Consider the following 27,583-nt stretch of genomic DNA (forward strand, 5'->3'; position numbering starts at 1 on the left):
ATGAACCGACTAATTTTTAATTTATAACCCTTCCAATCTTTTTGAAAAAACATAACATTCAATTGGTTCACACCGTTTATTAAGCAACAATTGCTCCTTAATCCAAGAAATGAATGTCGACTCCTAGCTAGCTAGTGACTGGTTGGGGAGGAACCACACGCACGGGCGATGAGAGCGATGAGATTGTAAATCTCTATTTATAAATTACTATAAATAGAGAAATCACATTATTACAATATATATACCCTTAGCTAGGGCAATTACTTCAATCTTGCTTCCCCAACAAGTTAAGGATGAGCAATGTTTCCATGGCCTCTGCGTCCTCAAGGTGAATCATGTTTCTCTTATAATGCAGCTCTTCTTTGGTGTCTTTCAAGTCGTCCGTTCTAACCCTTTTCAAGGTACAGAAAATACTCAGGTTAATCGTTGATTACCAAAAAATGTTGCTACTTACTAATTCTATAGAACACTTGTGAAACATATCGTGAATCTATATATATTTTAGGGAATTTTATGAACAATAGACTGGAAATATTCCCAAACCATTAGTATTTTCTGAACATATCATTTAACCATTCAATGCAAAATCCCAGTTAGAGAATTTTATTTAACACAAACAAAAAACTACATTCAAATTCAGCTTTTACATTCAGGATTAGAAAACTGTACATAAGGTTCAAGCCATGACACCGTCAACAATTAACCAAACAATTAATAAAAAAGGAAATCAGCAAATTCAGAGTGACTTACAATAGAAGCAAACACCATGAGAGGATGGCCGAGAGCCAAGACGTAAGAAGATCCCAAGAGATTAAGGACACCTAAAGCGCAGAGAGGGGTGAACTAGGTCGCAAATGGTAGGATCGGATGGTCGAATCTTATTGCCACTACCAATGTATAATTGTGATAACGATGTAAAAATAATTAAGTGAATGTATACTTATACCAAGTATTTGCACACAACTTTGGTTTTAACAGGCACAAGGTTAGCCTATCTTTTGCATATTGAAAATCATAACAAGCAATATTCCAATAGCATCTCTTGTAGTCATTGCTGCATTACCAAACAGGTTCTGTAATATAATCAAAATATATACACACAAGTATTCTTTTAATGAAAAAGATACTTGATAAAAAAAAAAAAAAGCCATATAACTAAGAAACAAATCAGTATCACTGATAGGTCAACAGATTAATAAGCAAACCAAAAGCTAATAACAAATAATCGGTTGGAGCAGTCGTACCATGGAGAAAAATAAATATTGTCTCCAAATACAACAATTTGGAAATCCAAAAACCAACATAAATCAACTGAAATTTTGGTAATTCCAAGCTTTCAAAATTGATTACAAACCATAATCAAAATTGCAATTAATTTTGCAAGTTTGATGACATAAGCTAAATACATTGTTGCTTATAGTATCTATAAGGGGTACCACTTGTGTGCTATAGTGGTTTTTTATGTTATATAACATTGGCAAATAAGGGTGTGCCACGTGGCACACCCTTTTTAAAAATAAAAAAATCAAATAAAACAACACGGGTGTGGTTATGGTGCATAAGGAGATCCTTATGCACCGTGCATAATTACTTTCTACATCCAACATAATTGTTTTCTACACCCTAAGTAAACCCACTATAAAATCTATTTATTTGTGGGCATAATAAAGCCTCATATTATAATTTTTTTTCTTAACAATTTATTTATGCAAAATAGCTTATTCGAAATAGTTTATTTATGCAAAACAACTTATTAGAATGATTTTTTAAAAACCGCTTATTCAAAACAACTTATTTATGCAAAACAGCTTATTCCAATCTCATTTTAAAAAACAACTTATTCAAAATAGCTTATTTATGCAAAACAGCTTATTCGAAACAACTTATTAGGATCACTTTTTTTAAAACCGCTTATTCAAAACAGCTTATTTATGCAAAACAGCTTATTTGTGCAAAACAACTTATTCAAAACAGCTTATTTATACAAAACATCTTATTCCGATTTCATTTTAAAAAACAACTTATTCAAAACAACTTATTTATGCAAAACAACATATTTATGCAAAACAACTTATTCAAAACAGCTTATTTATGCAAAACAGCTTATTCGAAACAACTTATTTATACAAAACAGCTTATTTGTGCAAAACAACTTATTCAAAACAACTTATTTATACAAAACAGCTTATTTGTGCAAAACAGCTTATTCAAAACAGCTTATTTATGCAAAACAACATATTTATGCAAAACAACTTATTCAAAACAGCTTATTTATGCAAAACAGCTTATTCGAAACAACTTATTTATACAAAATAGCTTATTTGGGCAAAACAACTTATTCAAAACAACTTATTTATACAAAACAGCTTATTTGTGCAAAACAACTTATTCCGATTTAATTTTAAAAAACAACTTATTCAAAACAACTTATTTATGCAAAACAACATATTTATGCAAAACAACTTATTCAAAATAGCTTATTTATGCAAAACAGCTTATTCGAAACAACTTATTTATACAAAATAGCTTATTTGTGCAAAACAGCTTATTCGAAACAGCTTATTTATACAAAATAGCTTATTCCGATTTCATTTTAAAAAACAACTTATTCAAAACAACTTATTTATGCAAAACAACATATTTATGCAAAACAACTTATTCAAAACAGCTTATTTATGCAAAACAGCTTATTCGAAACAACTTATTTATACAAAATAGCTTATTTGTGCAAAACAGCTTAATCAAAACAACTTATTTATATAAAACAGCTTATTTGTGCAAAACAACTTATTTATACAAAACAGCTTATTCCGATTTAATTTTAAAAAACAACTTATTCAAAACAACTTATTTATGCAAAACAACATATTTATGCAAAACAACTTATTCAAAACAGTTTATTTATGCAAAACAACTTATTCGAAACAACTTATTTATACAAAATAGCTTATTTGTGCAAAACAGCTTATTCAAAACAACTTATTTATACAAAACAGCTTATTTGTGCAAAACAGCTTATTCAAAACAGCTTATTTATACAAAACAGCTTATTCGAAACAACTTATTTATACAAAATAGCTTATTTGTGCAAAACAACTTATTCAAAACAACTTATTTATACAAAACAGTTTATTTGTGCAAAACAGCTATTTTGCACAAAATAAGCTGTTTTGAATAAGCTTTTTATGAGTTAGAGAGAGAAATGAGTATGGATTATGAGTTTCTTTACTGGAACGTTGTTTAACATGTTTTACACTGAAATTATTACTGAAACCATAATTATGGTTTAATGGTTTTGATAATCATGTATGTGAAACCAAAATAATTGTGTAATGGTTTTTAATGAAATTACTATTGTTAGATGGTTTTGAATAATGATTAAGATGTTATACACTGAAATTATTAGTGAAACCATAAATATGGTTTAATGGTTTTGATAGTCTTCTATGAGAAACCAAAATAATTGTCTAATGGTTTTGCTATGGCTATGGTTTCTGTGAGTTGGTTTCAAAACCATTTTGCAGTGGAAATGGTTTCTATGAGTTGTACTCCAAAACCATTTTGCAGTGAAAATGGTTTCCGTGAGTTAGACTCCAAAACCATTTTGCAGTGAAAATGGTTTTCGTGAGTAATGCTAACACCAGATCCGAACCGGATTGATCATAAACAACAAAATTCATCACAATATTCTCAATAATTCATCAAATCCGAATTCCAGCTTATACCAACAGATTTCACATCGAAGCATTTCCTACTTCGCAAATAACCGACTGAACAGCTTTGTGAATGTTAATTAAATATAAAATACTCAAGCACAATTAAATTAACAATAAAAAATTACATTATCATGATCCATGTGACAGAGAAGTTTAATTAAATTAACAATATAAAATAATCCTAGAACATCATATGGGCTGTTGATCTCAACTTCCATTATCCTGGTGACCTGATACATGAACAGGTGATTACTAATACTTCCACATTCAATTACAAAATAAATATCAACAATTTAATTCAGTAATGAATCAATAGGAACAAATAAACTGAGAATCAACAAGCTTCCCCCTGATAATTCTTTTTGTGAGATGGAGGGGGAGAGAGAGAGAGAGAGAGAGAGAGAGAGAGAGAGAGAGAGAGAGAGAGAGAGAGAGAGATTGCAACAACTCAAATGATCAATTGTCAAAAGGAAAAACCAAACATAAACAGACAATAAAAAAAACCTATATAAAGATCCTCGTCTTCAGATAGTCAAACTAATCACGTAAGGAATCCATCACCAGAGGGAACCAAACTATTATATCCTTAACAAAAACAAAAACATGTTTGGCTATTAAAGATTAATCCAACTTAATGCATCATCAAAATCAGATGATGCCACCACATTAAACTGGATGGACATACAGTTCACTTCAACTTAAGGAAGCCAATGGCTACATAATCAAGGAGACTGTAAAAAGCATATACCACCAAATTAAAGTTCTTTATCATGTTCCTCAAATAAAATCTACACTTACAATTGAAATACCATGCTATCAATCATTAAACCCAATTTTACTTTAACACTTGAAGAACAAACAACAATTTGATCCTAATCGATAACAAGTGAGATTAAATACCTCTTCAAAACGTTCTGCTTCGTTAGCTGATTCTGCTTCAGAAACCATAGCAGGAGGTGGAGGTCCCACAAATAGTTCAGTAGCGTCGTCCAATTCAGCTTCTCTAAAGACATGAGTTTGAAAATGCCATGAAGCATCATATGATACGAACTAAGTCAGCCGAGTCAGAAAACATTCAACAACAAAAAAAACACTTTCAGAAATCGGTACCTGAATTCGTTTTGTGCCTCTGTTAATTTGGCAGCAGCAGCGAGTAACTCAGCAGACGGCATTGCAGGGCCAATCACCCTGCGTATAAAAAACAAGTTAACCAATTATCATTAAAAAATACTTCAAAAAGAAAAAATATCTCAACAAAATTACTAGAGAATGGCAACCTCTTTCTAGGACCACCAGAATGATCCTCGGGAGGTTCTGTCGAATGGTCGTTTATCATCTGCTCAGCTGGAACCGAACATGTTTCAGGCAATTCTGCAGAATGATCAGCTCGATCATTCCCCGGATGCATAGATTGAATTAGAGGGCCAACAACATCTAAAGTAGGGGAGGCTTTAGAAGGCAGTAAAAAAACTCTATCCCCATTTTCCTTAAGATTTAAGGAAATGAAAAGCTTCTTTAAATGCTTCACTAGTGATTTCTCTGATATATCCTTTATGTCCACAGCTTGTCCATTATCAATCATTTGCAATAGCTTAACACAACATCACAAAAAAAAACTCAAAATTCATTCAATTAAGCTACCAATTACTAAAAAAACTCACTTTAGGGTATATTGTTTTGCATAAATATACATTTCATCATGTGAACAATTACAATTAAAACCCTAAAAATTAAATTTTTAAATTAAAAAGTGGGAAATATGTTGATACCTGCATCAAATCGTTGCCAACATTGGGAAACTCAGTCATCATTTGACGGAGTGCGTTTTGGGGATGAATTTCATCGTCGGAAGATTGGGAGTCATCGGAATAGTGATGCCTCTTGGATTTTCTCCTATCTCTGTCTCTCCGTTTTCTCTTTTCCTTTCTCTTGCTCTCTCTTTCTCGTTTGGAGCTTCCGTCGCTTTTTGTGCGGCGGTCCTTTTCACGGCGATGACGTCGGCGGCGGGAAGAGTGGTCGGAGTCAGAATCGGAGTCAGTGCAGGGAGAGGATGAAGAAGGGGAGGTTGAATCGCGCGACCCATTTTGGGATGCTGAAGCAGAGAAGAGGAGTTTCATGAATCAATCAAAGCAGTGTTTGTATGTATCTGGATCATTACATGTGTTCAATTATCTGATGGTTGTGATTAACTTATGCATGGTGCATAAGTTATGGCTTATGCACCATAACTTTTGCCAAACAACACGTGAGAGTGAGAAAAGAAAGAACAGATTGCAGTTAACCCTTTTCTTCTTCTTCCTTCCCCTTCAAAACAAAACTCACTCACTACCATCATCAGTTTTTCTGAGTTTTTTTACAACAAATTTTTTCAGTTTCTTTCATTATAGCAGATTAATAACAACAATTCTCTGCAGATTTTTTTCACTATAGCAAATTTTTTCACTGACTAATAACAACAATTTCATTATAACAATTTTTTCATTAGTTTGTCACAATTAAAAAAATTCAAATCAATCTACTTCTCAAGAGATAAGTGAAAGAATATTTGTTGTTGTTATTAGTCTACTGATCTCTACAATAACAACCTTCAATGAATCCCAAAATTCATTCCAAAACAAATTCATAAAATTTGAAAAAAAAAAGATTGTGAAGGCAAGAGGAAGAATTGACGGCGGCCTATGGCATAACCGTGGTCGACGGTGGAGAGAAGGACGGCGGCGGAGAGAGGTGGAGAGAAGTTGATGGTGGGTGCTGGGTTTAGAAGGGAGGTCGCAGGTAGGGAGAAAGAGGAACATATCTGTTATTTGTTCTCTCTCTCACATATTGTTTTATTCTAATTTATTTGATTTTTTATTTTTAAAAAGGGTGTGCCACGTGGCACACCCTTATTTGCCAATGTTATATAACATAAAAGTCACTATGGTACACAAGTGGTACCCATCTATAAGGTTGTGAAAAGGATGCTTATTGGAAGGAGCGGTATAACGCGGATTCATGACGTGTCCTGCTTACAATCATTCATTGAGAGTTGTTTTACTGACGGTCAAGATCATAGTTTTAAAAACCGGCTCGGACCGGCCGGTCGAACCGGTCCGACCGGGAACCGGTCATTACACTGAGTCGAGCCATTCATTGGATCGGGTATGCAGTTAAACCGGTGAAAACCGGTAAGACTCGCTGAAAACCGGTAAAAACCGGTGACTCGGACGGTTTTTCGAGCCAACCCGGTTTAACAAATTTTTCATTCTTGATCATCATTAATTTTCGTTCTTGATGATCATTAAGCAGATTAAATGTCATGTTATCAATTTTCCATGCTACAGCAGTTTCCTATGCCATTGACCATCGCAATTTGCACTCTCAATACATTAATTAGATTAAAGAGTATTAATTGCGTTGACTTTTTAATTAGTAGAAAAATTAAGAATTTTAATCAAGTCTGGGAGGATCGAACCTTGTACATCAAGTTGCTAAAAGATAGTCTTTTCCACTTTAATATCTACATAGTATTATTGATATGAATTGGATTAGTTTCCATGTATAAGTATATTACATTATTATTACATAGCAAATATAATTTTTTTTCCTACGAAACCACATTATCATTGAATATATAATATTTACATAATACACTATACTCTTAAAAAAAATATTGCTATACAAATATTAATATACATATTACATATCAACTTTTTAGTTTTTAAGTGTCCGAGTCATCGGTTCAATCCGATCTAATCTGATTCAATACCTATAAAAATTTAATCCTAAGACCGAGTCATTTAACCGAGTTATTCGGTTTAATCCGATTCAGTCATGCGGTTCAACCATTGACTCAATGGTTCGACCATTAACCCAGTGATCCAGGACCCCTGCCGAGTCGATGACTGAGCCGAGTTTTAAAACTATGGTCAAGATTACACCTTATTCTTTGGAAAATATTCAGGGGGACCCATGATGTTTTATTTTTATATTTTTTTTGGATTATAGATTATTCTTTTAAGAGGTGGATTATATTTTTTTTATATTGATTAAATATATTTTTAATCCTTATAAATATATTAACTTCTCCTTTAAAAAAAATATATTAATTTTCATTCTTAAAAAGATTATATCAACTTTTCGTTTAAAAATTTATATTCAATTTATATTTTCTAAAAAAATCCTATTTTTTTTAGGAGAGGTTGGTTTAATATTGTACACATTATTGCACATTTTCATTCAAAAATACAAAAGTTACACATGAGTTGACGTAAAAATAAAGACAAAAAATAGTTATGAAAAACTTTTGTATAACTAAAAGTTAAAAATAAAAATTAAGTGGATTAAAATGAAAATTTGTTATATTTATAGAGATCAAAAACATATTTAACTCAATAAAATTCCATACACAACTAGAAAGATCACATGAGAGTCTCAGTGAGCTTAATTCAGTTGGTAGGGACATTGCATATTATATGCAAAGACTGAGGTTCGAACCCCGAACACCTCACTTCTCTACATTTAAAATATGTGAGCTGCAGCTACTAGACTACTTGAACAAAAAAAAAAGGTCTGATGAGATGAAGAACCATCGGTCCAAGTTGTGTTTGCATACTAACTTAACTTGGTTTTGATGGGTATGCCTTATTTCTATTAAAATTATTATTTATTACTAACATTCTAACACATTTGGGTTGGTCCGGTGGTATTGATTTAAGACATGGAAGTGCGTTTCTTCTCAAGGTCTCATGTTCGATTTTCCCCGATGCCAATTTTAGATTCTCCCCAATGCCAATTTTAAATACTGCTATATATCGCGACGGAATGAATTAAAGTTAGTCTGGCACACTGCAAGATTTATCCACTTTGATTTTGTTAAATTCTTCATCTGTAAAATCAATCGATTTTCCCCGATGCCAATTTTAGATTCTCCCCAATGCCAATTTTAAATACTGCTATATATCGCGACGGAATGAATTAAAGTTAGTCTGGCACACTGCAAGATTTATCCACTTTGATTTTGTTAAATTCTTCATCTGTAAAATCAATTTTATTATTTCCAACCGTTTTTTCCATTTTGATAGAGTAGCTGGACCCTTTTGTTGTATTAAATAATTAAAAAGTGTTATTAGTTTGATCTCAAAGTAGTTACATGTAGGGCTGACAATGAACCGAACCAACTCGAATATAGTTCAGAATTCGACTCGACAATTAACTCGTTGAACTTGGTTCATGAACCAAACGAGCTGAACTTGAGTTAAAAGTTAAGTCCGTTAAATAAATGAGCCGAACTTGAGCTATATGTAGTTCGACTCGATTGGTTCATGAGTTGGCTCGATTATATATATATATATATATATATATATATATATATATATATATATATATATATATATATATATATATATATATATAGGGATTTGTTAGAAGCTACCCATGAATGTGCTTTTTAGCAACCCACACCTCAAGGTGTGATTTCCACTTTTTAGTTATAACTTTGCTAAAAAACACCTTCATAAAATGTGTCTTCTAGCAAAACCCATATATATATATATATATATATATAGTTTGAAAGTGAAAGAGTATATTCTCAATTTAAATGGTTGAATTTTATTGGATTTTGTCTCTCTTATATGCACTAATTTGTTGGTTTGTGGTATGTTCTACTCATAATTTCAAGTATTTTCTAATTAAATAATAAATTACACACCAACATAAAAAAGAAATATGTCAAACAACTAACAATAATAAAAAAAATGATGAAAAAAGGCTCCACATTGAAAATTAACAACATATGCAATTATGCATTGTAGTAGTCTAAGATTTTACATAAGTTAAAATAGTCCCACATCGGTGGGTTTAAAACAATAGAGATAAAGATAGGCTATATAAAAAGACGGAAGTGTGTGTGCTTCATTGTGTTAACCACTCAACATTAGCATTTGTTAAGCGCTATTTTATCTTTGAGTGGCAAGTTTATGATTTGTTGTTTTTATACTCAGCACAAATTTGTGCGTTATAGCTTTTAATTTATTTTAATATATACCATTTAAAAAAATTGAAAGCTAAAAAAAAATGATTTGAAATGACGAATTGAACCTAACGAGCCGAGCTGAGTTCACTACAAGAAAATGGTGTTTTAGATTCAGCAGAAAAATGGATGCTAAAAGGCTAATTGTGGATGCTAACAACCTTTTAGCATCAGTATAGAGTCCAAAAAATTGACGACAGTAAAAGCTTGGATGCTAAACACTAGCATCCAACTGACGCTAAAATAGCATTTACAAAAATGGACGCTAAAATTGAAGCTAAAGGCATTTTAAAAGTGCATATTATGCAGACGCTACTTAGCATCTATAAAAGTGGACGCTAAAAGTTAGGCAAAATTTAGCATTAGCATATGTGGATGCTAAGATCAAATTGAAAAAACTAAATTGTCAAAATTAGAGTTCGAAATTGTGGATGCTAAAATTAGTGTATGCATATAAATTTAGTTCACGTACACTAATTATCCTGGATACATATGACTGACTATTTTTTGTTGGTTAACTACCCCTAATCAGACTTGCAAAATAATATTTATGACTTAATAATATAATATTATAGAAATTAAAATAAGACATGAAACTAAGACATCCAATTATAAATAACGCACATAATGAAGTCTTAACCATAAAATTAGTAGAAACTAAACATAATCCAAGAGTTAAATTAGTAGAAACTAAACATAATCCATCAAATTAGTATAAAGAACATCTACCCATAATCGAAGTCTTGTCTCTCCGTCCACCTCTTGCGTATCACCAGCAGAGTGCTTATCAATCTTTGTTAGCTTAGTCAGACGCTCTTGATAGTTATCCTGGTAAAAAAACACAACTTATTATAGAAACAAATCACCAAGCACATGTATACTGCAGTTTTCATGCATATTCCAAAAAGAACATGCATGTAGTCTCAAATTACAATGCAGGATGCAAATACCAGAATGTGACATGGTAAATTTGCAGATATCGAGGGTCAGCAGATTTTCATAATCTTAAATTATGTACCATGGTATTTCATTTCGCAGAAAATTAATGCATTTTTTACTCAATAATCTGTACAAGAAAAAGAAAAACGGGTAAAATCCTTGAACAAGAATATTCGTGAATAGGACCATGGACATTATCGTTTCTTCAGGTGAGCCAGTTCCAATTCAAAACCAGAAAGAAGAATATTCGTGAAGAGAAGCATATGAGAATAAGAGTGAACGACCAATTATTCTTCCTATGCTATTATGTCCCAAATTTTCTGGAAAATATTATGTAGATTTCTCACAATTTGTTTCATTAGTTAAGTAAGAAAAGAAATAAACTCATGACTAATGAAATGCACCTCTCAATATGGAAGTGAGTAAACCATATAAGTGAATGCTCATATAACATGTGTTTGTAACACAAGGGTATGCATCATTACATAACTTAAAATAAACCAACTCCTTGACACGAATTCCTGATCATAATTACATTAACAAGTTTATCTTGCCATTTTTCTAGTTATACAATGTGCTGCCAAAAGTTCAAATCATCATTTAATAATCCACACCATATAGATAAGTTTCAAGTTGATAACTCCAACATTTTTAATCACACCCACAATATGAAAAATTAAAAGAACAATTCAAGCAAGATGAACAATTAAAGCTCTGTACAGAATTAGGTTATCCTACAAAATAATGATTCTATTGGGGAACTGTCCAGAAACTATCAATTTAATTGAACGGAAACTGAAATTGCGAAGGCATTGCACAAAGTAATTATTCTAGTAGTGAACTGTCCAGAAAGTATCAATGAGAAGTAAATCCATGGGTGAACTAAGAAAGAAATATATTCTAGAAATCCTAGGATAATTTAACATCTTCTTCCATTTCATTAAAGCTTGTTGCAAGCCATGGCAGTAATAGTTTTCTAGCGCTAGTGGAGTTTTTATCAATTACACTAGCATATATATGCCCCTTTAAATAGGTACAAGGATTGCAAAATTTGATTGATATTACTTTCAGAGACAGAGAGAAGTAATCTGCTTAGTCATAACAGTAAAGTCAAAATTATAACAAACTAATTAGGAAGCTACTAAGCTGCATAGTAATAACAGTGAGTTCAAAATTAAGTTATGAATTCACAGACTTCTAATGGGAAAAGATAAGCCAAGCAAAATAGTGTAAACTTCATTCAGATAAGTAAAACAATGATAGGTTCACATAGTTGAATGTTGTATCTAAAAACTGTAAAAAAATAATGTTTTATAGCATAAACTTAAAGTTCAAATATCTATTTGATATAGGCAAAACTGTCCAGATTCAAAACTATAGGCAAGACTGTCAAAACTATATCCAAAATTGCAAGAAGAATAAACTGTCCAGATTCAAAATTATAGGCAGAACGTACAAATGTATATTTGGAAATAAACAAAAATAAACTGACCTCCGCAATCTGAAAATCCTTGTGTAAGAACAACCATGACCATTCTTCGATAGTAATCTGAAAATGTAAAAGCATGAATCGTTCAACAACAAAAAAAAAACTTAAATATTACTACTAGAAGATACAAATAAAGTTAATTCATATATGGCCGCAAGGTTATCGCCTATTATGGTTAATTCTCTCACATAACTCCACTACCATCCACACTAACCGCGGTAAGGCATAATCATGTGTATACATCAAGCCAAAAGAAAATGGGAAGAGTACAACAAAGTTGTATTTTAATCAGAAGCAGAAGAAAGAACAATTCAGGTCAAGAAACATAAACATACCTTTAACAGAGAGCACGACTGAACTGGTCTATAGAATAAGCATTGATCAGTGAAGTGGAGCTTCCATAAGTAAAGGTATCACATGCCTATGTAAAATGAAATAGGATTAAGATACACTATCCAAAGGAAAGATAAAAATTCAAAAAGTCAAGGTGTCAGGCCTATGTAAAAGGAATTACAGATATTTTATTTTAACTGTTATTTAATCATGAAGTGTTCCAACATGCCCATAAGTCATAACACATAACTCAAATTTTCAACAACATTACAACTTAAAATCTCCAATAACAAGTAACATTACTATGTCGAATGGAACCGTCAAAATCTCCATAATTCATATAGTATTTCACTTTACTCGTAGAAGCCAGGTCATCAAAGTTACACTCACAACCAAAAAACACAATCAATCATCACAATTAAACTCATTAGCATTATCACAACCAAACTCAGTAAAAATTATCCATTATTCATTGCAGCATTCACATGCGGGACATGGTAGACGGCCAAATTGAGTGTTTAAGAAAGTCATGTCATCTTGACTCATTATACTAATTTGTCTCGTATTAGTGATACACGCTTCCCCCGAGGAAAGACATCAACAATTTTCTTAATATACCAATTCCATATAATTAAGAAAAGTGATCAACTCTATGGAATTTTTTAAATTCCATACACATTCATGCTATATATAATGTGCCTCCTAATTTGCTTAACATTATCACCATTTAGTTTCTGATATCACAATTGCTAGCAATCTCACCACGATGTTCGAATACTTGATTGGCTCCATTCCGATCTTTTTTATTATCATGCTAGGAGGAGGTACTTAGTTAATTCTTTAACTTCTTGTTCTTTTCTACCATTCATTAGCTAGTTTAGATTATTATCTTTAGCTAGTTCTTCTCTTTGGATGCACAAATGATTTTCTAAAACATAGCTTATTGTTAAACAAATATACATAGCATACTATCCTTAACACAACATCCTACCATATCACATCAGAAACCAAACCACAAAATCCCCTAAAAAATCACAAACCACAAACCCAACCCCATTCCTAGAAACCATAAGATACCATCATAAACCATACACAACAAACAAAATGTCCTAAAAAATCAAAGATCTTCAGAAACAACAAACACTAAGATCTAACGAAAAGAAACATAATAAAATTAAGAACCATAATAGAAGAGAACAGAGGAGTTGAGGGAGAAAAGGGAGATACTAAACAGAACAAGCGAAGCTGCAAACGGCGAGATCTGAGACGATTGGAACTGCAATAACGGAACGATAGCGAAGCAGCAATCATAAAACGATCTTGAGCGAGATCGAGCACAAAACCTTCACAGATTTTGAACGAATCAGTAAACGATTGAGAACTGAATTTGGGATCCATCTTGAGGGAGAGCGAAGCAGCAAACCTTCACAGATTGGGAACGATGGGAACCTTGATAGTTTTGGATCGATTGTGTTATGATTGGGAACCATTGAGATTTTGGGAAAATTTGTGAATGTTTATGATTTGGCTGGAACGATTTCGAGATCTATTAGGTTAACACCGGAAGAGAACGATTTTGTGGAGGATTTGCTATGAATGATTATGTGAAGAATTTTAGGATCGATATGATAATGAAGCATTCGAGTTTATACTTTAGAAAGTGAATGTGTTTTGTGAAACGATTGGTGTTGTGGAAAATTAGGTTAACATTTGGGAACTAGTAGTAAAATTAAAAATTAAAAAAAAATAGCATCTAAATTTGTGGATGCTAATTGAATAATTAAATTAAAAAATATTAGCATCAATAAATAGCGTCTAACTAACTGAAGCTAAATTGCATATAAACAATGAATTGAAAAATATGCATTTGCATCAAAATTTGTGGATGCTAAATAGACGCTATTAGCATCCAAAATGGTATGATGCTAAAATTTCTGAAGCTAAACTGCAGTTTTCTTGTAGTGGTTGTTCGTTGACTTTAAACGAGCCGAACTCGAGCTTAAAAAAAGGTTTGTATCGAACTCGAGTCGAGTTTCGAGCCGAACTAATTCTTATCAAGTCGAGTCGAGCTCAGACGAGTTCGACTCGACTCATTTCCAGCCCTAGTTACATGCATGTCGTGAACCTGTCGTAAAACAAAATTTCGCTATGTTAAGCATTACTCTCTTTTTCTCATATTATTTTTTTTTCTTTTTGTTCATATGCATATGGAATTTCGAACTTCAAATCTACGATTTTAATTTCAGGCTTGCATTAGTTCTTAAAGAATGAGCAAAAATATATATACAGATTGGTTATATACATTATGGACTCTGCTTCTCTCTCTTGAACGACCAATGTTTTGATCTACTTGATGGTGAGAGATAAAGCTATAAAGCAGACCAGGACACTTTCCAATTATTGCCTGAAACTTCCTTGCCCACTGCATCCTCAAGGCGATCATTGTTTCTCTTATAATACAATTCTTGCTTCTCCAACAAGGCAAGGATGAACTACTTTGCAATCCACTGTTTGATGTCCCTCAGGTCCTTCTTAGCACTTGTTATGACTATCACACATGTTGGTTCCTCCTTCATCAGTTTCAACCCTTTTCAGCTTACTGCGAAACTTAAACATCAAGGTACAAAAGCAATCAAGAGTTATTATTGATTAAAAGCTGTTACTAATTCTATTTATCCTCTAGTAAACTTTCAAACTGCAAAGCATATAATCTAATATACAATTATTTAATTTCGAATCCTAACATATGAATAAGTTGGATTTAGTTATTAATGGGGGATCTAAAATTCCATATCATATAAAAATCGTGATTTAGCTAAAGCTTCAAAATGAAATGAAGTTTTTATTAGCATGATTTTGCAAAACATATCACAAATTTGCACATAGTCTAATTAATTAAGTCCAGATGAGACTTACTTACTTGGGCTTGAATTAACTTATATAAATGAATATGGAATTGCCCTTCGTTAACTAATCCTAGCTTAAAAAACCCCTATGTTAACAATTAAATCAATATCACCTAAAAATAAATGGCAATAAATAAAAACTAATAAATAATCTTTGAACTCTAAATAAGTTTAAATTGCCCTAAATCAAATCTATTTCATCAACTTCTCAATTGAAATGACAAAAATCATGACCTAACTTTTTCGATTATTCTTTCAAGCAAATTAAAGTCAATGCATACTTATATCATCATTCATCACACTCAAACAATAACAAACAAAAAGATGGAACGCACGACTCCAACCTCAAGGGTTGTTAGGATTGAGGGGGTTGATTGTGGCTGACGGTTAATTAGGGTTTCTCTTTTAAAAGAGAGTTGGAAAAAGTGAAATACAATCGAATATGTCAAAAAGTGGTTGGTTATGAATAGATTGAGGATTGAGCTTTGATGTTAATAAGTGTTTGTAAGGAGGGATGATTTTGGTAGAATGTGATCAGTTCGGTTCGTCGATTTTTGGATTTCAAAATAAAAAACTGTGAACTAAATCAATCAAACCAATATGGTTGAATACTTTTTCAATTTGGCTTGGTTTGTATTTTCGTATTCGTTGGTTTTGTCTGAGCTGCTTACACCATAGTGACATACTCCGTTCGTTTTTAAATGAATGTTATTTATGAAAGAAAAAAAAGTTGTTTAAAAAAGTAGTAGTATGTCACTTGCATTTTTCAACGTAATATTAATTTGTTTTTCCCAATTTCCCCTTTAATACACTACTCCCAAAGCATGATGGGAAACATACCGATAATGAACGAGGTTAGTTTAGTAAACTTGTAATGTGTTTTAATAAAGCCATTACATTTTTTAACTAGTATGTGAAAATCTTAAATGGCACACATTTTAAAACAAATGGAGTAGTAAAATAAGCAAGTAATTGAAGTATGTGTTTTTTCAAAGTCTCAAATTCAAGTGTCAAGGTAATTTTTTTTCCCTTTAAAATTTTTTTAAAAAAAAGAAGTGGGTAATTTTTTGTTGTCATAGATAAATGAAATAACAACAATCACAAGAAATTTATACATACAAACAAATGAATCGGAGTTCTAACTTGATAGGTTAAATTTAACAATTTCAACATTTTTTACTAGAGTAATTATTACACCCTCTGATCATATTTATAAGAAAAAATTGATTTTTTTAGATTCATTAAATAAGAGCAGAGGGAGTATTATTTAACTATTACACATAGTATCTACGTGCATGAATTTGCTCCACGTGTACAGTTATGTAAAAGGAGAACGTATCGAAGCAAAGACAAAAACATAGGGACTTAACTTTGACAAATCTAATAATCCATCATCAAACACTGTTTCAATGTCCTTTCCTTAAATTCATTCATCACACACTGACAAAAACACAACACTCACAGTTGATGGACGAAAACTCAAGCAATTGAATCAACTTCCTCATCGCTTCATTCTCCAATCACAGGTTTCATTCCTCAATCCTCTAAACCCCCCTTGTTTTAGTGATGGTGAATTGAGTTTCAATTTTGCTACCAACCCACATTCATTTTCTCTTTAATTCTCATAATTTGATTAAAAATCAGTTCTTTTTTATGTAATAATTCGATTTCTCATTTTTCTCACCGACCCTTTTCTTATATCAATCAAAATTTAACTTGGGAAAAAAAAAGTTTTTGGTTCTTTTTTTTGTTTGTTGAGTTTTCACCTAATTTCATTTGTAGAACTAATATTCATAGTGTGAGGCTAAAAGGATTTCTTATTTTTTTACATTTAGGTGGTAATTTTACATTTAGGTGGTAATTTGGGTTTAAAGTAGTTCAAAATGATAGAATTTTATCATAGTTTGGTGTATTTATGATTAAGATTTAAGAATTCCTTTATCTAAGGGTTTCTTTGATATGATGCATTTTTGTAGGATTTTGAAAGAGTTAGAGACAATGAACAAAGATACAAGTGACTGTATGAATGATGGTAGTGGCAGCAGTAATGAATCTAGTGGAAGTGGAATGGATGGAGAAGGAGCAAGTTATCTTGTTCATGAAGTTGCACAGATCACAAAGCTCAGGTCACGTCCACATGAGAATTTGAGTCGTGTTGTTCCTGGTACGGGGAAATTACCTGCATCAACTGTAAGGATGTTGGTAGGCAGAGAAGGTAATTTTTCTGGAAGAGGGAAATTTTCAGCAGCTGATCGCTGTCATATGTCGAGCCGCTATTTGCCTACCAAAGGTCCTTGGATTGTCGATCGCATGGGAAGTCGTGCTTATGTTTCGCAGTTTTCAGATGATGGTTCTCTTTTTATTGCTGGATTTCAGGTTATCTCTACCACCATTCTGATTGTAGTTACTTATGTATAATTATGTCTGAAGTGAAGCTGAAATATGAGGACACAACACTGACACGTCGACACCGATAGTATTTTGAAAAATGGAAGAAATTGAAAGTAACTACATGTGTTGGTGTTGTGTTGGACACCGGACACACCCTTAATCGGAAGTGTCGGTGTTGAATATGAAGATGATTTTGTTAAAAGAAACAGTCTTGTATTTCTGAAACTATAATTATGGGACCAAAGGGTCTTTAAATCGTTACTTGTGGTTTTTTCTTTTGACAAAAAATCCTTACTCGCGGTTGTTTGTGCTTTGTATGAAAAAGGGAAGCCACATCAGAATATATGATGTTGACAAGGACTGGAAAGTTAAGAAAGACATCTCTGCCAGAAACTTACGGTGGACAATTACTGATACATCTCTCTCACCTGATCGACAATATCTTGTAAGTTCAACTTGTTTTCCATATGAGGTGGCATTTGCCAGCTTTCTAGGATGGCAGATTTCCTGCTATAAACAGCCAATTCTGACCATGGCTCGTGAATTCATCTAAGTTTGCGCTATCATTTACCAGTTTGTCCCTTTTAACTTTGCATTTTGACAAATTGTTAATTCATCATTGCAGGTTTATGCTAGCATGTCACCAATTATCCATATTGTCAATGCAGGATCGGCTACAACAGAGTCAGTAGCAAATGTGACAGTATGTGCTTGAAATTTCTCACCTTCGTTCAATTAGCAAATTGCAGTTCAAATTGTGATCCACCCAGCTAATTCTCATATTGTTAATTGTAAATTGTTCAATTTAGTCGCATGATAAAAGTAGCTTGAAGTATGTCATATGAATGATTTATAATGGTTAATGTAACAATCTTAAATCATACATTGACAAAAAAACTCGACCGCAAGGCTATAAAATTTAAGGTCGCAATTGAGTTTCTCTTTGAACTTAAGTATAAGCTAATAAATAAATAAATAAATAAATAAAATCATAGCACATAAGTATCCTATTAAACTCATAAGTTGTCATTCTCTCTGTATTCTTGCTAAATGGTAGTTCACTGCAAGAAGGATGCATAGGGGGAGAGCAAGGTCCTTTTCACCCTTTGTCATTTTCCTTTTAAAAATTATATATGCATATGAAATGAGATCAATTGACACCAGGTGTCAAAGTTTAACTTTGACACCAAATATTGGCCGTTATTATCAATTTAATCCAAAGCCTCTCCATAATTCACTTAAGTTCTCACATGTTGTTCGACGGTCCACCCTTAGCAATTACACGTTCTATCTCCTTTTAGTTGCTTGCCGAAGAATCTGTGATCATCACGTCTCTCTTCTTGAAAATATTTTATGATATGATGTCTGTATTTATACATATGCGTATAGGTCTTTATCTGTCTCCATGTGCATATACACACTTCAATGATTATCTGCTTTACATTCATAAATCCTTCTTTCATTGCAGGAAGTTCACGATGGATTGAATTTCTCTTCTGATAATGATAATGATGAATTTGGGATTTTCTCTATCAAATTTTCAACGGATGGGCGAGAGCTTGTGTCTGGAACTAGTGAAAGTTCAATATGTGTATATGATCTTGGAGCAGACAAACTTAGCCTCAGAATTCCTGCTCACCTGGTATTACATATTATTTTCTTATAATTGGTTGCTGATTTTGCAAAATTCTAAAAAAAATAAAAATGTATTCTGATATTATTTTCCTATAATTGGTTGCTGATTTGTCCTAAATCGCTTTCGGATTATTGATCTGAATCTGCTCAAAATATCGAGTCTTTTGGTCCCATTAGTAAGAAGTTTGAGGTTTCAAGGAAGTAATGGATGCACAAACACTTAAAAATAGTTTTACCTTGTTTGACACGTATCCATGTACTGTTAGAAATGATTTTTATATAGATTGTCAATCTTTTTGTTCATCACCTTAAAGCTACTTAATTTCTTTGAAAATTATTTCTTTATATGTTAGTATGGATGACAGTGTATTATATCTGATGTTCCTTTTTTATGTTGCAGTCTGATGTTAACACCGTCTGCTTTGCTGATGAATCTGGTCATCTCATATATTCTGGAAGTGATGATAGTTTCTGCAAGGTACACTTCACCTTATAACTATTTGAGACTTCGTTAATATCCGCAGATGCTTGTGTCACTTTTGATATTTTCATTTGATGCATGTCATTATTCCATTGTTGGTGATTTAAATTAGCTCTAATCTCACTGACACACTTCATATTTTGTTTGAAATATTTACTTTCATTTCATTGATTTGGTATTTCTGCTTGATAAAGTAATTCTTAGCTGTTATTATGACCTGTACAGGTGTGGGATAGGCGTTGCTTTGCTGCAAAAGGACAACCAGCTGGCATCTTGATGGGGCATTTAGAAGGCATTACATTCATTAATAGTCGCGGGGATGGCCGTTATTTAATTTCTAATGGAAAAGACCAAACTACCAAGCTATGGGACATAAGGAAGATGTCTTCTAATGCCATGAAGTAAGATTTTTTTTTGTCCTTCACTTTGTTTGGTAGATACAGATTTATTCTAATAAATGGATTATTCAATGATGATGCTTATTATTTAAACCTACAGTCTGGGCCTTGGAGACGACGAGTGGGACTACCGGTGGATGGACTATCCTAAATATGCAAGAAATTTAAGGCATCCCCAGGACCAGTCATTGGCAACATATCAAGGCCACTCCGTGTTGCGTACTCTAGTTCGGTGTTATTTCTCACCATCATATAGGTAACTTGTATTTTTGGAACATTTCCACTCTAGTATATCACTGCTCTTTAACATGATAAATGATTCTGAATTTCCAAAATATTTAGGTTTTGAACTGCTAATGGTATTCCAGATTTCTTGACGTGAAATATATATTTTACAATTATGAATCAATTCCATAGCTTTTAGCTCACGGTAACTTGAATATGTTTTGCTTAGTAGCTAGGAGTTGGGTGGTTAAATTGTTATCCGTAGGTTCAAATTTTTGATGTTTTGTACATCTTATTTGTTAGATAAATATTTGTTTATAATATCACTCAAGGATAGTCTTGTCTTTTATGCTTCATATATACACTTTACTTTAACCTTGTACTCATTTATCGTCTTATCTTGCAATACTATTGGAACGCTAGCATCCTTTTCTTTTCTCTTTTGATTTCTCTTTAGTCTTTATGCATTACTGTTACTTCATTGTGTATTTGCGTCATTAGATTACGTTATGCAAAAGCCAGATTTAAATGACCACAAAAAGTTTCCTCTGAAACGATAACAATTTTTTTCTTGGAATAATAAAATAGACTTTTGTCATTTTTTAATAGTTTGCTCCAAGTCTCCGTGTGCTTTTGGAAATCCTGATGAAAGTACCCTTTTGACTTAGGTTACCATGCTTTATTGATGTTATATCATTTTGGAGAACTGATGCCCAAAATTCGATTGAAAAATAATAAACATACATAGATTGCCATGTTGAAATTGATAAATCCTTTTCCCGTGAATTAATGTTTTAGTTGAATTTATGTCAGACCTCAAGTCTGCAATATTAATTCTAAATATTTTTTACCATGTTCTCTTAACTCTTTGCATATGATGATTTGAATAATGCGAATAACATATCCTGCATTTCCTTTTGCAGCACTGGTCAAAAATACATTTACACTGGATCTAGTGATGGCTCTGTCTATATATATGACCTGGTAAAAACACTTGCTTATATATTTTTTAAGAATTTAATTTTGATACACTGTCAACGATGTCCACAAATCACAACTAATCATGTGATATTTTAATAGTAGTTACGATTCTTGTCAAAAGTTCTGAACGATCGGTACTCCAAAAAAAAAAAAGTTCTTAATGATCTCACCTCTTTACACCAACAGTGTACATAAACTAAATCCATTTTTAAAATTGGTTTAACATTGTCTAAATTTTTAGATTCACATTCTTTGTAGGTGAGTGGAGAACAAGTTGCTAAACTTGATCATCATGAAGCACCTTTAAGAGATTGCAGCTGGCATCCTTTCTATCCAATGCTGATATCTTCAGCTTGGGATGGTGACATTGTTAGGTGGGAATTTCCTGGAAATGGTCAACCTCCTGCTCCTCCTCCAAATAGAAGATCCACTGGAGTTCGTATTAGAGGTTTGTATTATATGTAGTTTCTTTGTACATATTTATCTCTCCGGATACATATATTTAGGTAGCTAGATTTACATAATTTATTATGCATCTTTATTTTTTTTTACTTCTCTTACACCAATAGAAAAGGTTCCAAAAGTTTGTTACACTTATTTATACCTTGTTTTTGTAAGCTTTGTAAACCTATCATAAATTCTTAGATTAAGTTCTGTATATTATTTTCATTGTCATTAGATTCTCAAATTAAATAATAAGCGAATCTTCTTTCTAATATTTTAGCTTTTTTAATGGCTTTTGTCAGTTAACTTGGTATAAGCTTACTCATGTAACTCATTGATATGAGTTGGACCCTTCTACTCCCTACTTAAAACTATTACATTTACTATTGGAAAAAAAAAACTAAATTATTACCAAAACAGAAGAAAGTATCTATAACCATGATACAAATTACAACTAAACATTGTACCAAAAAAATAAATTAAACTAAACAGAAGCATTAACCAACTTAACACCAAAAGTATAATCCTTACAATGTCTAATATAAGGAAAAGAAGAACCAACATCTTCAATACGCTTTCCATTGCAATGGTGTAAAGGAGGATAATGATAACAAGGCTCCAATGTAAACTCACGTTCACAAATCTCGTTACTATAAACTGGACTGTAAAGAATCCATGATCTTGAATTTCCCAAAGCCTTAGCAACATAACCAAAAGTAGATTGATAAGTAGTCACCAATACATCCGATAAACTTAGTAAATAAATATCAACCCAAGCCTTCATATTATGCTTATTATCATTAAACTTTTGTTGCCCTTCACCACTTGGTTGATAAACCTCAATTACTTCCCCGCTAACTGTTGATTTATTCATATACATCATCTTTAAATTTTCACCATAATGTCGATATAGAGACGATACAAGAACAACCTTCATATTCTTCTTGTTTTTGTCACTAGAGGACAATGAAATGTTTTTCGTACCAAGTACTTTTGGAAGTAACTTATTCCCTAATGTGCAATTCAAAATTTGATTCATAACAACATGGTGCGGAGTTAATTTAGGATTAACCACTCTAATTTGAAGTCCTATTCTCTCATTTGCTTTAGCAAGGTTTTGTTGATAGAAACTAGTGATTAGTTCCCATGCTTCATTTGAAGGGTGAAAAAGGTAACGTCCCAAATGGTGAAAAGTTGAGGTGATTTCTGGAAACATTTTGTTTAACTCTCTCTCAAAAATTGGTGTCATGAAAAAAGAAGGTACGAAATACTGACCTGCTTCCAAAAACAAAAGAGGAATATTACTGAGAAGAAATTGGTTGTGGTCACAATGAAAAAATCTCTCTTCAGATGTAGGACTATATTTTAAATTCACATGCAATGCTGATGGAAAATCTTCATTTAATGTATTAGTCCCATCCATCTTAATTGTGCTTTGATATGTTTGAACATTTTCTGCATTCCAAAAAGGGGATTTTTCTGGTAACAACCAAGTTGAATTTAGAAATGGTTCGCAAAATAAACCTTCTTTGTCTTTCCCAAATTGTACGAGCATAACGCGCTCTGTCAGGAGCGCATAAAGAAATGATGAAGCCATGCTAATTATTTGGTTACCTAAACCATTTGCAGGTAACCAAATAATGTATTTGCATGTTGTTGTTGCAGCAGAAGTACCATTTTTCTTAGATTTTGTAATTTTTTTCATGTCTTTATTGTAAGCTCTAGTGTTAGGTCCACACCTTCTATGAAGTTCTTCATATTTTCTTAGTTTAGATATCAAGTATGGAGAAGGTTTGTGAGGAGATGGTTTGTGATAGAAATGAGATTGTAACCTGCTTACACATGATGCTTCATCAAATCCAGAAACTAAAAGTCCGTCAAGCAATTTCTCTTTCTCAGCATCAGTGATCTCTTTTGGTGGAGTTGAAGTTGAATTTGTCAGTGAAATATTTTTGGAGCCTGTAGATTTTGTAGAGAATATCTTAGTGAAGTTCTTAGTGAAGTCAAAATATACATAATGCACTTGTAAACTAGATTGAATTTTGGTCCTTAAAAATTATAGTAATAGACAGAGTAAACAAAGTTAAATGAAAACAATTAGAAAAACTTATGCACAAAAAAGTGTTATAGAGGTACTTACTTTTGAAATTTGTGTCATTCTTGTCACTTCCTCCAAAGTTGTCATGTGTTACATTTTGTCTCAATCCAAAATCATTAGGTGTAACAATTGACCCTTCACTTGTAACGTTCTTATGAGTCATTCCCCCCATTGTCATGCCTTTTGAAAACTTCTCAAATTGCCCAAAAAATGAGTTTTGGTACATTAAAGTAACCATGATAAGCGTAGGGAAAGCTATCAAACATACAATAATTGACTTTTTGAGACTCATGGAGCTTGCTTGCATCTTGTGCTTCATGGTTTTCAGCATTTGACGTGCCCTTTAAAATTGCCAAGAATAAAATGTAAACCATTATTAACCTCCAAAACTAGTGATGAAAACCAAATGTAAATACAAATTGTTCCAACTAAAACAATAACAAAGCCATTAAACAATCCGTGAGAGGAGGGAGAAGAAATCAAACCATTATTAAGAGATAGCACGACTATGGTTAACAAATTCGACTACTTCCTACATATATTTTAGTCGTTAAATTCACACATCCAACAAATCAGAGAGATTAAATCAAGATCACAAAGTTTTTGTTTTTATAAAAAATTTAGGGTTATTCTAGTCAAAGTTTTTTTTGGTAAGAATTCTAGTCAAAGTTTAAAAGACCACTCAAAGCACACTTAGAAAAAGAATTACATTTATCTCCTCCAAGGGGACTAGTAGGTCTCGAACACGAACCTCGTATCGAAGACATTCATTTTATCACTAGGTCAGCCCTTTTGAGTTTGAGATCACGCTGTTTTGATTTTTAGTTTGTTTTTAAAGTTGATTTTACTAAACTTAAAGTTAGAGTCGTGCAATCTTGATCCAATGGCTCCGAGCCCTTGACTTCATCAACACATCAAACTCAATATAGAAAATCGAACTTTGAATGAATGTTTTAGTAATAATATCAATAAATCATGTGTAAGTGTGGTTCTACATGTTAACAAATCACACATCTATGAAATACGGATATGGACACCAAACACGACACAGACACAGACACTGACACGCCGACACAGTTAATAATTTTAAAAGGTGTCTGACACGACACGTGTCCAACACCAGAACACGCCCAATCCAAGGATTGTCCGTGCTTCGTAGTCACACATGTAACAAGAAAAAAAATCACACTGAATGAAGAAAAAATATAAATCAAATCAAGGAGGCAAAGGGGGATGATTACCTCAGCTCAACAAAACAACCTTCTTGGTTTTGCAATCAACTTTTTCCAAAATACGTTTGTGTAAATGTAAATTGTATCGAAGGCTACTTCATATTTAACATTTTAATTTTAATTTGTGTGATTTAATTTGAGTTAGAATAGTGATTACCATCATTAAATGTTTATACGAAATATCCTACGCTTTTAATGAGGCCATAAATAAAAATATTATAATTCTTAAAATATACTCGTACATATAAAAATTAAAGCATAACTTGTAGATTTACCATGTTTGAAAAGCTACCTTTTATTTTCACAGTTAAAAATAGCTTCTTCTATTTTTTAATGAAAAAAACGCACCTATGAAGCATTGTCCAAAGAGTTCATATAATTGCTCCAGTAAAAGAACAAGGATTCACATAATAATTCCAGTCAAAAAATAAGGATTAACTTTAAAGTCCCACCCACATGCTTGGCAATGACGATCAATGGTAGTTTATACTTTATATACAAATATTCACTCCTCAACCCAATCAAAGCAATAATAAATCACTTTTTGTTAAAAAAAAAAAAAAAAGCAACATAATAATAAATTACTTACTAGACAAAGGGAAATATTTGCTCCTGCGTATCCCCCCGATTGGCACAACAGAAAAATCAAAAGAAGCAAAATTCTGTTTTCGGTATCGATTCTATGTTATATATAAAGAAAACTACCTCAATTTTCAATACAAATAACACATGTAACAAATAGATAAGAATAAATTTAAAGCAAAAGTCTGTTTTCGGTATCGATTCTATGTTATATATAAAGAAAACTACCTCAATTTTCAATACAAATAACACATGTAACAAATAGATAAGAATAAATTTAAATATTAAAACAAATGTAACGAACACGATATGAATATTTTTTTTTTGTTTTTTTTAACTTTATCATTTAAAAAGTGTAACAAACTACATGAGTATATTTATGGGTTAATTATGTTTCTAGTCCCTATAAAATAGCGACCTTGTAAGTTTAGTCCTTACTTAATTTTAATAGCATTTTTAGTCCCTAATTTTGTTTTTTTGCCCTGAGTATTAGTCCCTACTCAATTCCAATTTGTTTAATTTATGCTTAAACTCTTAAATTTTTGAACAATTTTTTGCAGACATGTTTAGAACATTACTAAAAGTTCCTCCGCAAAAAATTATCGCAAAATTTGATTTCTACATCCAGATTTTATTACTTTTTATCTTTAACTTTTGTCGTTTTAAAAAATTCATATTTAATTCATTTCATGTCTGAAAATTCTAAATTTTAGTAAACGAACCTTTCATAGTGTTCTAATCTTGTCTCAAAAAAATCGTCAAAAATTTAAGAGTTTAAGGATAATTAATCAAACTTTGTTTTAGCAGGGACTAAAATTATAAGTAAATTTTTTTTATAGGGACTAAAAATGCTATTAAAATTAAGTAAGGATTAAACTTACAAAGTCGCTATTTTATAGGGACTAGAAACATAATTAACCCTATATTTATTTATACTTACTTTTTCATCGTTCCAATTATACCCTTAAACAACTTTTTCTATAATAAAATTTTTGTCGGTGTCATTAAAAAAAGAATTTAGATTATATTTTTTTTGTTATATTATATTATTGTCTGTGTCGTTGAAATAGATAATCATGGTTAATTTGATTTTTTATAACTTGAAAGCAACAAACATTTATATTTTTTTAGTTTTAATCAAAATACATTGTATTATTGTCTGTGTCGTTGAAATAGATAATCATGGTTAATTTGATTTTTTAACTTGAAAGCAACAAACATTTATATTTTTTTAGTTTTAATCAAAATACCGTTCATAATTTTCAAACATTAGCGCAATAAATTTTTTTAGTTTTAATCAAAATCAAAATTTCATAAAAAAAAAACATTGTTCATAATTTTCAAATGTTAGCGCAATAAGATCCGGATTTCAATAACTTTGTAACAGACAAATGGAATTCTTATGGCAGTTATCCAATTGTTGATAAATTGGATTTGTGTGCAAGTGACCTCTCAGATTGGAGCAAGAACAAATTCAACAATCTCAAACGTGACATTGATATGTGTCGTAAACAGATTGATAGAATGAGAAGCCACGTTGACAGTGATAATATACACTCTTTCAATGAACTTCGGAACCGTATGACTCAGTTGTTGATACAAGAGGATGCTTTTTGGCGTCAAAGGGCTAAAACACATTGGTTGCGCGACGGAGACCTCAACACTAAATTCTTTCATGCGGCAGCTTCTTCTAGGAGGAAAGTAAATAAAATTACTTCACTTC

General features: G+C 32.0%; 2 protein-coding genes, 1 long non-coding RNA gene and 1 pseudogene across 5 annotated transcripts; 1 reads left to right on the forward strand and 3 right to left on the reverse strand.

Moving 5' to 3' along the window:
- Positions 1-3,808: 3,808 nt before the first annotated feature.
- Positions 3,809-5,848, reverse strand: LOC146944394 (uncharacterized; annotated as a pseudogene). Its single transcript, XR_015025910.1, has 4 exons — positions 5,486-5,848; positions 4,827-5,307; positions 4,617-4,719; positions 3,809-3,946 (listed from the first exon to the last, which is right to left on the reverse strand). The product of XR_015025910.1 is annotated as an uncharacterized LOC146944394 (transcript).
- Positions 5,849-10,317: 4,469 nt separating this feature from the next.
- On the reverse strand, positions 10,318-14,179 carry LOC146944395 (uncharacterized). Of its 2 annotated transcripts, XR_015025911.1 has the most exons (5): positions 13,911-14,179; positions 13,720-13,830; positions 12,490-12,575; positions 12,158-12,214; positions 10,318-10,554 (listed from the first exon to the last, which is right to left on the reverse strand). It is a non-coding gene; the product is annotated as an uncharacterized LOC146944395 (long non-coding RNA). The 2 variants fall into 2 exon arrangements; XR_015025912.1 differs by lacking the exon at positions 13,911-14,179 and having other exon boundaries at positions 13,715-13,853.
- Positions 14,180-16,844: 2,665 nt separating this feature from the next.
- LOC146944396 (LEC14B homolog) lies at positions 16,845-22,220 on the forward strand. The gene is made up of 10 exons (XM_085742778.1): positions 16,845-16,919; positions 17,370-17,769; positions 18,110-18,229; positions 18,410-18,487; positions 19,253-19,426; positions 19,820-19,897; positions 20,126-20,301; positions 20,399-20,554; positions 21,447-21,507; positions 21,763-22,220. Exons 2-10 carry the CDS (start codon positions 17,392-17,394, stop codon positions 21,967-21,969), a joined length of 1,428 nt encoding a protein of 475 aa, XP_085598904.1. The 5' UTR covers positions 16,845-16,919; positions 17,370-17,391; the 3' UTR covers positions 21,970-22,220.
- A 212-nt stretch (positions 22,221-22,432) lies between these two features.
- On the reverse strand, positions 22,433-24,377 carry LOC146944397 (fucosyltransferase 2-like). Its single transcript, XM_085742779.1, has 2 exons — positions 24,089-24,377; positions 22,433-23,907 (listed from the first exon to the last, which is right to left on the reverse strand). The coding sequence occupies exons 1-2, from the start codon at positions 24,375-24,377 to the stop codon at positions 22,433-22,435; spliced, it is 1,764 nt and encodes a 587-aa protein (XP_085598905.1).
- Positions 24,378-27,583: the final 3,206 nt, after the last annotated feature.

Source organism: Medicago sativa, chromosome 2, assembly GCF_051527215.1.
Source record: "Medicago sativa cultivar Bolivia chromosome 2, Bolivia_mono, whole genome shotgun sequence".
Classification (NCBI taxonomy): domain Eukaryota; kingdom Viridiplantae; phylum Streptophyta; class Magnoliopsida; order Fabales; family Fabaceae; genus Medicago; species Medicago sativa.